Source organism: Trichechus manatus, unplaced genomic scaffold (genome assembly GCF_000243295.1).
Source record: "Trichechus manatus latirostris isolate Lorelei unplaced genomic scaffold, TriManLat1.0 scaffold00019, whole genome shotgun sequence".
NCBI classification, from domain to species: domain Eukaryota; kingdom Metazoa; phylum Chordata; class Mammalia; order Sirenia; family Trichechidae; genus Trichechus; species Trichechus manatus.
The window spans coordinates 305,738-322,213 of NW_004443955.1; the positions used below are offsets into that span (position 1 = coordinate 305,738).

The 16,476-nt window shown below is 40.4% G+C and overlaps 2 protein-coding genes across 11 annotated transcripts in view; one reads left to right on the forward strand and one right to left on the reverse strand.

Annotated features, from left to right (window-relative positions):
• The window catches only part of CYFIP1 (cytoplasmic FMR1 interacting protein 1), a 181,397-nt gene extending 171,808 nt beyond the window's left edge, over positions 1-9,589 (forward strand). Inside the window, 4 exon segments of the mRNA XM_023727827.1 lie at positions 5,211-5,305; positions 6,079-6,317; positions 6,887-7,034; positions 9,394-9,589. Of these exon segments, the coding sequence (XP_023583595.1) occupies positions 5,211-5,305; positions 6,079-6,317; positions 6,887-7,034; positions 9,394-9,558 (647 nt within the window). The 3' untranslated portion in view covers positions 9,559-9,589.
• Positions 9,590-12,203: 2,614 nt separating this feature from the next.
• The window catches only part of NIPA2 (NIPA magnesium transporter 2), a 37,026-nt gene continuing 32,753 nt past the window's right edge, over positions 12,204-16,476 (reverse strand). For all 10 annotated transcript variants that reach the window (XM_023727835.1, XM_023727831.1, XM_023727828.1 and 7 more), the window contains one exon: positions 12,204-13,621. In XM_023727835.1, coding sequence (XP_023583603.1) covers positions 12,990-13,621 — 632 coding nt within the window. In that variant the 3' untranslated portion in view covers positions 12,204-12,989. The remainder of the gene's footprint in view (positions 13,622-16,476) is intronic.

Below are 16,476 nucleotides of genomic sequence, written 5' to 3' on the forward strand. Positions count from 1 at the left end.
GTTAACCAATGTCATAAAACAGCATGTGTGTTACTGTTACATGAGAAACTATCTGTTCTGTAAGCCTTCACCTGAAGTACAATAAAATATTTAAAAAAAAAAAAAAGAAAACAAAAGGTCATTAAAAAGACAAGAAAGAAAGAAAATACCAAAATAGATGTCAGAAGAGACTCTGTAACTTGCTCTTGAATGTAAAGTAGCTAAAGTGCACAGAAGAAAATGTTGAAGTAAAAGAGCTGAACAGAAGATTTCCAAGGGCAGCTCAAAAAGACAAAGTATTATGAAAAAGACAAAGTATTATGAAAGACCTGGAGTTAGTAAACCAAAAGGGAAGAACACGCTTGGCATTTCTCAAGCTGAAAGAACTGAATAAAAAATTCAAGCCTCGAGTTGCAATATTGAAGGATTCTACGGGAAAAATATTGAACGACATAGAAAGCATGAAAAGAAGATGGAAGGAATACACAGAGTCACTGTACCAAAAAGAGTTGGTTGAGGTTCAGCCATTTCAGGAGGTAGCATATGATCAGGAACCAATGGTGCTGAAGGAAGAGGTCCAAGCTGCACTGAAAGGAATGGCAAAAAACATGCCTCCAGGAATTGATGGAATACCAATTGAGATGTTACAAGAGGCAGTCATTTGAACAGAAGAAGGGACACTGCATTGTTTAAAGTCAGGAAAGGTGTGTGTCAGGGTTGTATCCTCTCACCATACTTACTCAACATGTATGCTGAGCAAATAATCCGAGAAGCTGGACTATATGTAGAATGTGGCATCAAGTTTGGAGGAAGACTTATTAACAACCTGCAGTATGCAGATGACACAACCTTGCTGGCTGAAAGTGAAGAGGACTTGAAGCACTTACTATTGAAGATCAAAGATCACAGCCTTCAGTATGGATTGTATCTCAACATAAAGAAACAAAAAATCCTCACAACTGGACCAGTAAACAACATGATAAATGGAGAAAAGACTGAAGTTGTCAAGGATTTCATTTACTTGGACTCACAATTAACACCCATGGAAGCAGCAGTCAGTAAATCGAACGATGCATTGCATTGGGCAAATCTGCTGCAAAAGACCTCTTTAATGTGTTCAAAAACAAAGATGTCACCTTGAGGACTAAGGTGTGCCTGACCGAAGCCATAGTATTTTCAGTTGCCTCAGGTGCATGTGAAAGCTGGGCATGAATAAGGAAGACCGAAGAAGAATTGATGCCTTTAATTATGGTGTTAGCAAGGGATATTGAAAATACTATGAACTGCTAGAAGAACGAGCAGGTCTGTCTTGGAAGAAGTACAGCCAGAATGTTCCTTAGAAGAAAGGATGGTGAGACTTCATCTCATGTACTTTGGACGTGTTTTCAGGAGTGACCAGTCCCTGGAGAAGGACGTTATGCTTGGTAAAGTGGAGGGTCAGTGAAAAAGGGTAAGACCCTCAATTAAATGAATTGACATAGTGAAACAATGGGCTTAAACATAGCAGCAATTGTGAGGATGGCATAGGACCGGGCAGTGTTTTGTTCTGTTGTGCATGGGGTCACTATGGATCGGAACTGACGCCATGGCACCTGAGAACAGCAACATGTCTCATAAATAATGACACAAAAAATCCCAACAAAATTCTAGCCAACAGAATTTAACATTTCAAAAAAATCATACGCCATGATCAGGTGGGAATCAGACCAGGAACGTAAGGCTATTTCAACATTAGAAAATCAATCAATGTAATACACCACGTAAATGAAGGAAGAGAACCACATGATCAAATCAATTGATGCAGAAAAGGCATTTGAAAAAATCCAGCACCCTTTCCTGATAAAAACTCAATGAAAGAGGAATAGAAGGGAAATTCCTCAACATAATTAAGGGCATATATTCAAAACCAGCAACCAAGATTGTTCTCAATGGAGAAAGACTGACAGTCTTCCCTTTGAGAACAGGAATGAGGCAAGAATGCCCGTTATCACCACTCTTAGTCAGTATTGTACTGGAAGTCCTAGCCAGAGCCATAACGCAAGAAAGGGAAATAAAGGTATCCAAATCAGAAAGGAAGAAGTAAAACTATTTGAAGATGATGTGATCCTATACATAGAAAATCTCAGAGATTCCACAAGAAAGCTCCTGGACTAATAGAGAAATTCAGTAACACACAAAAGTAAGTTGGATTCCTCTACACTAACAAGGAGAACTCCAAAAAGAAAATCAAGAAAACAGTACCTTTACAATGGCCCCCACCAAGTGATAAAACACCTAGGAATAAGCCTAACCAGGGATGTAAAAGACCGATACAGTGAAAGCTATAAAACACTGCTACAAGAGACTAAAAGAGACCTATATAAAAGGAAGAACATTTCATACTCATGGATTGGAAGACCTAACATTGTGAAAATGTCAGTACTTCCCAAAGTGATCTACAGATACAATGCAATCCCGATCCAAATTCCAGCATCATTCTTTACCAAAGTGGAAGAACTAATTACCAATTTTATATGGAAAAGAAAGAGGCCCCAAGTAGCCAAAACAATATTGAAGAACAAAGTAGGAGGCCTCACATTCCCTTTCCTCAAAACCTACTATACAGCCACAGTAATCAAAACAGCCTGATTCTGGTTTAATGATAGACACATAGACTAGTGGAATTGAATTGGGAACACAGAAATAAATGCATTCATCTATGGACAAATGATTTTTGACAAGGGATTGAAGTCCATTCAGTGAGGAAGAAAAGCGATACTCACAAAACTGGATATCCATTTGCAGAAGAATGAAACAGGATTCATACCTTATACCATGCAAAAAAACTGACTCAAAATGGATCAAAGACCTAAATGTGAAAGCTAAAACTATAAAGTTCCTGGAAGATAACACAGGGACAAAACTATGGGACCTAGTTTTTTTCAAAAATAGGTTATCAAACAATTACAAATGTACAAACAGCGGAAGACAAATTAGGTAACTGGGACCTGGTAAAAATTAAATACTTACGCCCATCAAAAGACTTTATCAAATGAACAAAAAGCAACATACAGACTGGGAAAAAATATGAATGACATATCCAGTAAGGGTCTAATCTCTAAAATATATAGAAAACTTTAACAACTCAACAACAAAAAGACAAACAACTCGGTAAAAAAGGGCAAAGGACGTGAACAGACACTTCACCAAAGACAACATTCAGGTGGCCAACAAATACGTGAAAAGATGCTCACAATCATTTGCCATTAAGAGATGTAAGTTAAAAAACTACAGTGAGATACCCTCTCACTGTTGCTAAAATGGCACTGATTAAAAACAACAACAGCAAATGCTGGTGAGGATGTAGGGAGATTGAAACCGTTATTTATTGCTGATGGGATTGAAAAATGGTACAGCGACTATGGAAAACGACATGGTGCTTCCTCAAAAAACTAGAAATAGAAATACCTTATGATCCAGCATCACAGTCCTAGGTCTATATCCCAGACATTTAATAAAAGAGACACAGACAGACCTATTCACACCTATGTTCATTGAAGGACTATTCATAATAACAAAAAGATGGAAACAACCTAAGTGCCCATCAATGAATGAATGGATAAATAAAATGTGGTACATACATACAATGGAATAGTGTGGAGCCCTGAAGAAAAATGATGAGTTATCAAAACATAATGTGGATGAATCTGGAGGACATTATGCTGAATGAAATAAGTCAGTCACAAAAGGACAAATATATGATCACGCTTTTATAAGAAGACAAGACCAGGTGTGTGTGTGTGTGTGTATATGTGTGTATGTGTATATATGTATGTCTCTACGTGTGTGTATGTGTATATATATGTCTCTACGTGTGTGTGTATATATATATATGTATGTGTATATATATGTATATGTATGTGTGTATATGTGTGTGTGTGTTTATATATATTTATGCGTTTGTTGGTGGTTACCAAGATCGGGGGTGGGGGGTGGGGGTGGGGATCACTCTCTAGATAGTAGACACTTGTTATTTTTGGTAATGGGAAAGGTAGCACCGAATGTGGGTGAAGTGCATGCAGCTTGACCAGGGTAAACGATGCCACTAAGAACTACAGAAGAGAAAGGGACATTTTTGGTAAAGGATAAGAAATAAAATTTTGCAACAACATGAAGAACAACCCAAAAAAAAAAAAAATAGTGTGTGGTCACATATGTATGTGTATATGTGTATATGTGTAAGGGTATATATACATATGTGTACATATGTATACATATATAGATGTATCTACATGTATATGTATATACAGGTATGTGTGTACATGCACATATATTCATAGGGGCATAGTTACAGATACTTCTGAGGAATAACTAAGCACCTCATGGGATTGGTTTTCTGGGTTTGAAAGCTTAGGACCACAGTCTCATGGGACAACTTGGTTAATTGGCATAATATAGTTCATAAAGTTTATGTTCTACCTCCTAGTTTGGTGAGTAGTGTCTGAGGTCTTAAAGGCTTGAGAACAGCCATCTAAGATACACCTGTCGGTCTCTAATCATCCAGAACAAAAGAGAAGGAAACCAAAGATTCAGGGAAGAAACTAATCTGCAGGACTTAATACTCTACATGAACCATCTATCTTTGAGACCAGAAGAACTAGATGGTGCCCGGCTACCACTACCAGCCGTTCTGATCAGAGCCACAATAGATGGATCCTGATAGAATGAGAGAAAAATGTGCAACAGAACTCACGTTCTTAAAAAGTATAGACTTGCTGGACTGGTTGAGATTGAAGGACTCCTCAAGACTTATCCTGAGATACTCTTTAAACCTTGAACAGAAACTATCCCTTGAGGTTACCTTTTAGCTAAACAACAGAGTGGTTCATAAAATAAAAAATATAACTCGTGATTACTCTAAAAAAATCATCTATATGAGACCACATGGTTAACAATTACCCTAAAGCAAAGATGAGAAGATAAGAGGGCAGGGAAACTAGATTACTGGAATGGGAACAAACAGAAGGGAATTAATGAGAATATTGACACATTGTAAAAAATGTAACCAATGTCACTGAATAATTTGTGTAGAAATTGTTAAATGGGAACCTCAGCTGCTGTGTAAACCCTCACCAAAAACACAATAAGATACTATGTTTAAAAAACTGTTTGTTTTTTGTAAAAAAAAATTAACCTTTTGCAATCATTTTGCATACAAAAGAACAGCGTATAGTAAGTTCTTTCCACTGCAGAGGGAGAGAGACTGGATGCCAAAATGAAGAGACTCGAATCAAAGTATGCCCCACTGCACCTTGTTCCTCTGATTGAGAGACTGGGGACCCCTCAGGTAGGTGTGCTCTGATGCCATTGCTGTTGCCAGCCTGGGCAAGCAGGACCAGGCTGTGTGGGAGAGCTTCAGAGCACAGGCCGTGAGCGAGGCTGCCCTGACTGGGAGCCTGTGTGAGGTTAGTCAGCTTAACGAAATCGCTCGTGCCTCTGTGCCTGTGGGGATCCCACAGGGTTCCTAGTAGGACCTCTTCATGGGTGCTTGTGCAGTTTTAACGAGCCAGTATGTGGAAAGGGCTTACACATCACCTGGTACTTAAGACATGCATAGTGTCAGTTGTTGTCATCGTCCACCTGGCTTTTCACAGCCATTGGGTGTTTGTGCAATAGGAGGAGGTGTGTCGGGGTAGAGTTCTATGAATCTCTATCAGCTTAGGCTAGATCAGGGTTTCCCAGTCTCGGCGTGGTTCTGTATTGTGGGAGGCCGTCCTCGGCACTGGAAGATGTTGAGCAGCATGCCTGGCCTCCACCCACTAGATGCCAGTAGCACTTCCTCCTATAGTTCTGATGACCAAAAATGTCTGCAGACATTGCCTCATGTCCTCTGGGGGATAAAAATTGCTCCTGGTTAAGAACACCTGCACTGTATCGTTTCCCTTGACTGTGAAATATACTTAGTTTTGTAAGATATAGAGGTCACTGCTGACATACTCATTTTGTGAGATGCTCTTCTGCAAGCTGACATATTTTTCCATTAAGTCATAAACAAAGCAATAGTAGCACTCCAGCTTCCTGCCGTGACCCATAATTTTCCACCATTTTTCCTTTCTGCAGCAAATTGCAATAGCAAGAGAGGGGGACTTGCTGACAAAAGAGCGCCTCTGCTGTGGCCTGTCTATGTTTGAAGTCATCCTGACTCGGGTTCGGACCTTTCTGGATGACCCCATCTGGCGTGGGCCTCTTCCTAGCAATGGGGTCATGCATGTGGATGAGTGTGTTGAGTTTCACAGGCTTTGGAGTGCCATGCAGTTTGTCTACTGCATTCCCGTGGGAACACACGAGTTTACGGTTGAGTAAGTGTGTGCTTAGTCTTACACTTTGGAGCAGGATAAAGTTCCAGTGGAGGTAGAGGAGCTGCTGGGGGTTGGGGGGAATGGAAGCTGGTGTTAGGTAAACACAGAAGACTGCGTTCCTCTGGAAATGGATGAAAAACTTACTGAGCTGGCCCAGCTGCTTTAATGCCGTTTAAGTGGGATTTCTTACTTGATGCCAAAGAGGTGACTCAGGACCAGGCTTCAGGCAGCCTCTGAACACATCAAAACTGTATGCAAACTAGATGTGTATTTTTCTGGGGAGAAGGTCCATAACTTCATGAAGTCGTTCTTCATGGAGAGACTCCTATTTGAAAAAGTTTAGGAAATAGTATACCAGAGGAACCCAAGAAAGGTGTTCAGCAGAAACAGGGAAGTCATCTGCTGCTCAGTATTCTCTGCATGACCCATGCCCAGCTGGCTGTGGAAGCGGAGCCAGTGTGGGCAGTGACACACATGACTCGGTTAGTGATGTCTGGGGATGGACTCATGAAAGACTTCATAATTGTTTATTCATCTCCCATTTCCCTATTATTACTCCTTGTTTGTAGGCAGTGTTTTGGTGATGGGCTCCACTGGGCTGGCTGTATGATCATTGTACTTCTTGGGCAACAGCGACGCTTTGCTGTACTGGATTTCTGCTACCATCTCCTTAAAGTCCAGAAGCATGATGGCAAAGATGAGATTATAAAAAATGTGGTAGGTGGAAGAAAATCTTATGTGGAAGTTTCACAAAAGCATACTTTTTATTTATTAAAAATGTTTTTCTTGGGAATAGTTTTTATCCCAGTAGATAAGGTACCACCAGCTGAAGCTTCTTTTTATTGCCAAAATGAATCTAATAGAATTGGGAAGTAAAGCTGTCTGGCTGTTAAAATACTTATTGTCCCTTTTCCTTTTCTTTCCAAGGTACGTGAGAGGGTCAAGTCCCTCTCATGCTTCTAATCATTCGACTTTCCTTTCTGCCCCATCTCTCCTGCCTCCAGATGGAGAAGGTTCCCTGCTCATATGATTAGATTGGATCCGCTGGTATAACCCAGGATACTCTCCTTAGTTTTAAGGTCCATAACCTTAATCACATCTGAAGGTTGTGGACATCTTTGGGGACCATTCTACCTCCTTCAGCTGTCATATTTTCCATTTTCTTGGCTCTCTGGACTGAAATCAGAGCCCTTTCTTCACTTTATCTTTCATTCACTTTAGCTGTGTCTGATCTACTGCAGTTTTACAAATTTCAAGCATTAGTTTATTTCTAGAAGTTTGATTTGGTTCTTCAGATCAGAGTTGTTGATGTTGCATGCCATCGATCACAAATCACAATGACCTTGTATGATGGAGTAGAGCTGCCCATAGGGTTTCGTAGGGGGAACTCTTCACAGGAGCAGATCCCCAGGTTTCTCCCATGGAGCCACTGGTGGGTTCAAAGCACCAACCTTTTGGTTAGCAGCCAAGAGTTTAACCGTCGTGCCACCAGAACTTTCAGATCTGAGTAGTAGTTGATAATTTTTTCTTTTTCATTGAATTTTTAAAATTTCTTTCCACATTTTATATTTTCTATCTTACAGTTCTAGTATCTGAAGGTGCAAGGCGTGGAACCCCTTTGCAGTAAACATTGTGGCTTTTGGTTGTGGTTCCTAAGAGCAGAAGCACACCTGAGGCCAATGAGTGGGGGATTACCAGATCAAGAGGGACCACTTGGGGGCCCGATGCAGACTCAGCCTCAGGAGGCATGATGTTATCAGGGCCAAATGGTGAGGCCAGTAAAGAAAGGCTTAGTGGGCGGAGCTTCCAGATGGAGAGAGCTCCTCTGCTCATGGGAGAGTAAGCATGTCCCCATCCTGGACTTTGCTCTGTGTGTTTGTATCCTTTTTTCTGCTAGATCAAAGATGGCCCTTTCCCTGCAGTTTGTAAGTTGTTTCAATGAATTAGAATTATCATATCTAAGAAACAGAGGAGGGGCAGACACCCACTGACCTAGCCCCAGGTGAATGGGGATGAGAGGGCTGCATGGAGCAGCTGGAGTCTGGACTGACCAGAGAAGGGAAGCTGAGATTGCTACAGGATCCAGTTGGTGTGTGGAGTAGGATGTATTATCCACCACACCTTTGGCGGCAGAAACGAATGACCCCGGACTGGTATGGCACTGATTTGCAGAAGGCCTTCAGGGTATCTGAGTCTCTTATTCCTGTTCTGAAATGTTTCCTATACATTAGGATTATTCGCAAGCTCTTACTTGAACTGCTTTCCTTCCAAGATTTACATTTGTTTCTGCTCATCTCCAGGGGCTGTTATCAACCTGGGACCACTTTAGCTTAACTTAGAGGGTCCTGGCTTCATGGAGGAGTCTCCAGGTTGCTTACAGCCCAGGCTCAGTCTCCTCACCCCACTGCTGCTGTTGCTATCTACCCTAGAGGAACCTCTGACTTCTGCTTTACCTCCTCCTGCATAGGCAGAGCCAGCAATGCTTTTAGAAGTTTTTTCTGTTTTCTTTTGTGTATGTTCTTTATCCAAATCTAGCAGAAGGGTTTGTCAAAGCATCCTGTCCGTAATTCCAAACTGAAAGTCTAAGACTTGTGTTAATATTCATTCACTGGTCTTTCCCCATTGACCGTATCAGCTTCACCTTTGTACTCCCAGCTTTCAGTACACCAAAACCAAAAAACCCCGTTGCCTTCAAGTTGATTCCGACTCATGGCAACAGAGTAGAACTGCCCCCGTAGGTTTTTCCAAGGTGGATTCAAACTGCAGACCTTTTGGTCAGCAGCCTTAGCTCTTAACCACTGTGCTGCCAGGGCTCCCCTTTAGGACACAGTAGGTTCTGAATACCTGTTTGGTGAATGAATAGATCTGTAAGTTATCTAAATGACTGTATCTGTTAGTAGCAGGAAACCCACAAAGAAATTTGTTTATTTTCAAACTACTGTCTCAGTAATTGCATTGAAGAGACGGTATGTGTCAGTACTATTTGGTTCAAGTTATTCCTAAGAAAATGAAAATCCTGACATTTGAAACACAAGCAATAAATGCACATTTTAAAATTAATACATTTTAATTGTAGCCTTTGAAGAAGATGGTGGAGAGAATTCGCAAGTTCCAGATTCTAAATGATGAAATTATCAATATCTTGGACAAGTACCTGAAGGCAGGAGACGGGGAAAGCACACCTGTGGAGCACGTACGCTGCTTCCAGCCCCCTATCCACCAGTCTCTGGCCAGCAGCTGAGTGACATCAGTGTCCCGGTTAGGACTACCAGTACCAGCTGGATTTAATGTAACAGCGTTTTCTTTCAGTGAACGACTGAGATTTTTTAAGGGACTGCTTTTCGTATTCCTCTGCCTGTAAAAGGGGTGCTTTTCAATCTAAAAGCTTAATTTTATAAAATTGACTTATTTTTTTAGACTAAAATTGTATATGCTTTTGGTAATTAGAAAGTCTTAGAAAATTGGCTGCTGATTGTTGCCATCATGTTCTTAACAAAATTCTTTTTTCCCTGTGGATTGTGCCAGTAGCTATCAATGTCGAAAATGCTGCTGAGCTCATTTAGTTACGCCTCAGCAGAGGGTCAGTAACGTTGAGAGACTTCAACTGAGACTCAGACATCTAGGGCTTAAGTGAGACACTACCGCTAACTAATAAAATCCTTAACTAGATTAAACTTAATGATTATTTTGCTTTTGCTTAGGGATTTTTCTGATGTCTTTTATGAATAATCTTTTCTAAGTCATTGTTCCCTCTTTTGCCAGTATTTCAGAAAAGTGACCTTGAGTTTTGCCCCAAGTCGTCGTTACAAAATAAAGGTTGTGAGGCATGACTTAAAGGTTATAGAAATAAAACTAATGAAACCTATTTGTTCGTTCATTTACTATAATCCCAGACTTCTTGCACCTTCATTTGTCAGAATTCACAGGCTGGGCCTGGGGTCTCAGGACGAGATAACACGATTTGACGACAGCACTCGCCTCACCTACACGCACTTTTTAGCCTTACACTGAGGTTTCCAGGGGGATGAAATGAAAGCCATGTAATGAGATTTGGCCAAAAGCTCAATTTAGACAAAAGCCGTGCTGGGTTGCCCGTTTCTGGTTGTGAAGCTGAGGTCAGCAGCGTGAGGAAAGGAGACAGGACTGAAGACAACAAAATGCCTTTCCCTGCCCGCCCACCCCTGCTGTCCTTCCAGCTAGTGCTGAACTGTTTCACACAGCTGGTGATTTCTTCCACGTTCTCTGTCAACTGAAAGCAACCTGGTCTACCATTTGAGTCATGGAAATAGAAAAGCAGACAGACACTAAAGCCAAACTTCTTTAAAATATTAAGGCAACAAATATCTAAAAATTCTAATTGGATGAACATTTATGCCAGTCTATTATGAGTGAACAGTATAGATTAGCACAAGGCAAACATTAGCTAAACTTCGTATCTTAATGGGGCATTCATTTTACATTATTTGGGCAGTCATGACCTCCAGCAATCCTAAGAAGTAATTTTTTCCCATAAAAACTAGGAGTAACTACCATATGCCTTTGGAAATTTAAAACACCAAAAAGTCCAGGAGCATCATGCATGGTACAGAAAGTATGTGAATTATTCTGTTGTAATTACCCTCAAATTACATCCAGTGCACTAGAACAATTCTTTATAAAATGTTGCTTTTGATAATGGGAATGAATAACCTTGGGTCCAGCATTTTGCTAGAGATGAAAACAAAAAAAGTTGCCAATTCCAATGCCATGTGTGTGGGGTAAAACTGTATTCCAGAGTTTTCAAGGCTGTGACTTTTATGACGCAGACAAGCCTTTCTTCTGAGGCGCCTCTGGGTAGGTGTGAAACACCAACCTTTCATTCAGTTAATAAATAATAGTCGAACACTTTTAACTGTGTGGTCCACCCAGGGACGCCTCAGATTAAGAGATGGTATTTATGCTCCTCCATACTGTAAATATAGACTATGATTTCTAAGAAATTAAAAGTGACTATAAAACGAAATAGTTCATACTACTGAGTTTTATAAGATTTAGTTATAAGCCAAATAAAATGTAGTAAACATTGATGTACAAGATAATTTCAAGTGCTATAGTGTTTAAATTAGTATTAACCTACGCATTGTCTGTCAATGGGGGCAATATCACCCCCGAACAGGTGAAAATTGGTTCTTACGCTTATGTATAAAGCACAAATACAGTACATATGCAGATAAACAGTGTATCTGTGATATTAAAATTACTTGGAGGTAATTAATTAGGGGGGAAAAAGTCCAAAAAAAGACTTTTATAGAGAGACAATAATGAACAAATCGGGAAAAACCATTTATTCCATGAAATGTGGAGACTGAGTGAAAACTGCCCTGATAAAGCCGATGGTGAGGCATAAGGAAGATGCCTGAGGCTGTGCTCTCCTGTCTGTCTCCGCCTCCACCGCCACTGCGCAGTGAGGCGCTCACGGAGCCTGAGCAAGGGCAGACTCTAGTGCTGGACCACCAGCTATGAAGCCTGGGGCAGGGAGAGCAGAATGGTGAAGGCCCACACCCATGTTCTACCTATTACCCAGGTGGAAACTCTGTCCCCAATACCATTTGTTTGTTTTTTTAAGGCCAATTAATAGCTACAACTTGAAAGGTTTTGAACCTGGATGGGGGTTCATTACACGATTCTACTTTTTTTTGCATATGCTTGAAATTTTCCATAAACACTTGTGAAAAGACCAAAATATACAGTGGTACAAATGAACTCTTTTAAGTGAAGTGAAATTTGGTACAAAGAAACCATGTTTTACAAACACTGTTCCAAGCATTTAGTACACTCAGAACTTTGATTCAATTTGTCTTTTTATTATAAACTAAATTTAAGAAATAATCCTAGTCTTCTGACTTCATTTCTCAGTTATTAAAAGGCATAAATGACATAAGTCATTATGAAAATACAAGGAAAAGTACAAGAGCTGATGTAAAATAATAAGCTTCCAGACGTCACAAGATTATAGAGTAACTGAAAAATAAAACTGGCAGATTCCAAGAGCCCAGCCCCAGCAGATGCAAGGTACAGCTGGTTTAACAAGACTGTCACGTAAGTCCATCAGATGTATACGGGAAATCGTATGTATGGTAACTAAGTCACAGCCTGAAAAGTGTATGAGGTGATTGCCTACATTTTTGTGGTCTAGAGTGATCCCTCCTTTAGTAACTTAGGATTCCCTTAACAGTTCAAAATTAAAATAATTCATCAAACAGGAGTTGTATTTATATGTAAGGTAAACCACAGGGTAATTTAAACCAAAAAGCCTAAAACGGTCCGGTCTTGACAGAGTAGGGATGACCAGTGTACACTTCAGACTTTTATCACCAATGAAAAAATAAAACATTTTTATAGACTTAAAATTGTCATTAGTGCATTTAGTTTTTGGTGAAGGAATCAAACTTTAAAAAGCCTCTACAGTAATACAATGTTAAGAGAAATAGAAATCGGCCATGTACTGAGGTCACTGTAGTGAGCTACCATCATTTAGATCTAAGAAAAGTAATTTCTTCGTCCAAATCAATGAAACCTTAAAAAAGATTGTCTTTAGAGAACATTATTTGAGAACAATGCTTTTTCAGACACATTCTGATACTCAAATTCACTTTAAAACAGAACTATAGATTAACCTTTTAATTATACCTCCTAAAAAGCTGTCAGATTTCCATTCCTTCGGGAAACATTTTCACCTGTGTGTTGCTCAATTCCACAGGTTAAGGTTTCTTCACTACTAAGAATTTCATACATATTAGAGAGACTGCCATTCATTGCTTTTTCATCTTTTCGAAAAGATACAGGCAGACTTGCTAGGCTAAAACTGACATCTTTAAAGGCATGCAACAAGAATATTCCCACAATGATTGTAAAGAAGCCACTCAGAGTACCAATGACATCATCAACAGGCATATCTTGCCACTCCTTAAAGAGAATAGCTGAACAAGTTAAAACTGATGTTGTAAAGAATACGTAATATATTGGAGTCACGATTGAAGTGTTGAATATATCCAAGGCCCTATTTAAGTAATTAATCTGTGTGCTCACACAGACTATCAGGCTCAGCAGCAGAATCCAGGCCAAGGGATGCTGCAGCACAGGTTTTCCCGCAAACAGCTCTTTGATGGCAATGCCCAGGCCTTTCACACAGGAGACAGAAAATGCTCCGATTACAGAGCAGATTGTTATGTACACAAGGATGTTTGTCTGTCCATGGCGAGGTCCCACCACAAAGATTAGTATCAAAGACACAATGACCACAAGTGTTGCAAAGACCACAAAACCTGGAGGAGGCAAAGAAAAGTTATAGTTAGTCAAATGTTTAAGTACTAAGGAAAACTGAAAAATCCAAAATACAATAGATACTTGATAGGAAAAAAGGTGTGGTCCTAAAATAAAAATCAGCTTTCCTTAGATCTTCCCTAGAAAGAAGCACACCCATGTACTGGAAGATTGAAAGGTGCTTTCATATTCACAAATTGTGACACCACTAATATTTTTAAGCAGCATCTTAGGCTAATTTGTGTTCCAGAGTATTTTGGATTGCCACCTCCCACCCACTTCAGTGTTCTAACTCCCAAGGCAGGGGACCTGTGCAATCAGAAAAGGCACAGGGACTAGTGGAGGAGATACCATATTCATCAATTTATAGGTACTTAATATAAAACCTGTTGCTGTCGAGTCAATTCCAACACATATCTAGGAGTTATAAATTAAGTTGGTCTAAAAGGAATAGATTTTAAAAATATTTAGGGACAGCCGCTGAGATAAAGAGCCAATCAATCAGAGTACCTGAGAAATAGCGTAGGCACTGTGACTGAACACAGTCAACTGGCACAGCATAGTAACAGCTGACAACTACACAGGACAGGCACTTCTCTCAGCAATCACTTAATCCTCACGACTACCCGATGATGTAGGTTCTACTGTCTGCACTTCAAGATAAGGAAAGGAGGCACAGAGAAGTCACACACATGTACTCTGTTCCCTCCACAAACTCCATGGTACGGATTGAATTGTGTTCCCCCAAAAACATATGTTGTAAATCCTAACCCCTGTACCTGTGGATGTAACCCCATTTGGGAATAAGGTTTTCTTTGTTATATTGATGAAGCCATCAGTATAGGTATGTCTTAAATGTAACCACTTTTGAGATATAAAAAAAGCAGATTAGGCACAGAAGCAAGGAAGCACAAATGGGGGAAAGACAGATGCCCTGTGGAGATCGCCAAGGAACACTAAGAGGCATGCTCAAGAGGCTGAGACAAGGGTTTTCCCCCAGAGCAGACAGAGAAACTTCTCCTAGAGCTGGCACCCTAATTTGGACTTCTACCCTCCTAACTGTAACAAAATAAATTTGTTTGTTAAAGCCACCTGCTTATGGCATTTGTTACAGTAGCACTAAGTAACTAAGGCACTCTGCTAATAAGATAATAATGGGATTTTTATAAAGAGGCAAATAATACAGAAACAGGGAAGGATATGATAGCAACAGTATTTTGGAAGTCAGAAGCAGAGGATAACTAATAACCAATTTTAAAAAAAAGTTGCCACATAATAGATTCCAACGCATGGAAATCCCATGTGTTTCAGAGTAGAAGTGTGTTCCTTAAAGTTTTCAATGGCAGTGACCTTTCAGAAATAGATCCTCAAGACTATCTTCCTAAGCACCTCTGGGAGAATTTGAACCGCCAAACTTTTGGTTAGTTATTGAGCTGTTTGAGCCACTCAGGGACTCCAGTACAGCAGATCAAAAAAAGCAGAATCCTACATCAGCAGTGATCGAAGCTTAGAAGGCAACTATATTCACAGCACAGAACCCTTGTAAGGTACACGGTGTCTTTGGAAGTGGAGGTGAAGGTGAGTCTAAAAACAGGAGAATAGGCTGGAAGTCCATGCAAACAAGGGGACCTCAGGTCCCTGCCCAGCCTGCACGTCTGGGGGACAGCCCTTGCACTGAAAGGCTCCGCACTAAACAGGGCTGGGGTAGGGTGTACTTCCATCATGCTAAGACCGTCTTCCCGACTCAATTTCCAGAATGCTGCAGTCTGGCAGGAGACTGGAAGCTTCTCTGCTAGAGATCTGAAACCAGCCCTTCTTTGAAAGATAAGAAGGTGGCCAAAAATACCCAGGCAGCTGAGCAAAGAATACCTCTAGTAAGGAAGAGGCAGGCCAAAACAAACCGAAGAGAACAAGAGCCTTGGATTCCTCCATGTAGGCAGAAGAAAGCACGAAAATACCTGCCCCCAAAATTAAGAAAAACTACCACTAATATCCTCAGAGAAACAGTGATGAAATACTAGACTAACCTTATACCCAAAGCAACCATAAACAATGGATAAACTATAAAAACAAAACAAAAAAACTGCAAACAAACAAAAATAAGCGTTCATATGAGAACATCTAAGGGCAATCAAAGCAGCCACAACTCCAGGGGACGAAACCCAGGATAGTAAAGGGAAACACTTGCCTCTGCTTTTCCCCTGAAGCAGCTGCGAATTCTACAGCAGGAAGCAGGGGGAAGCATAAAGGTCAGCAGAAAGTAGCAGCCTGGGACTTGGGGAGGTTTCAGTGGACTGGATAAAAAAAATTAGAACTTGATGGAGCAAGATCCCAGAAAGGAGGGAGCTGCAGACGAGTGAGTCCAAAATTCTGGGTGCAATTTCCCTGAAGGCATTTGTGGGCACATAAGCTGCACATGGCAAGGTTAGCAGAACCAAGTGAAAAGGGTGGTCAGGAGGCTAAAAGGCTGAGCAGAGGTTTCAGAAATAGTGTGGTACTGAAGAGACAGATGCTGGAGTTCACAGTTCACTGAGGGAGAGGTGTTCAGGTAAACATCCCAGGCTATCAGTTGAGAGCCAGAAGCGCTATGACCAAGAATAATGCTAACTGGAAAAAAGGCAGCCCCAATAAAGCTTGAAACTCGGCTTCACCTGGTTAAAGGTGATCTGCTGTATACTATCTGCCTGCCAAAGAAATTATGTTTTCTTTGAGGGAAGAAAACATCACCTTTACACTTTTTAACATACTATGTTCAGCATTTAATAAAAAATGCCAGAAGATAAAACTAAATGACTAAAAAAGAAAAAACAGATCCAGAAATAAATAATCCTGATAGTGGCACTATACAGATAAAGAC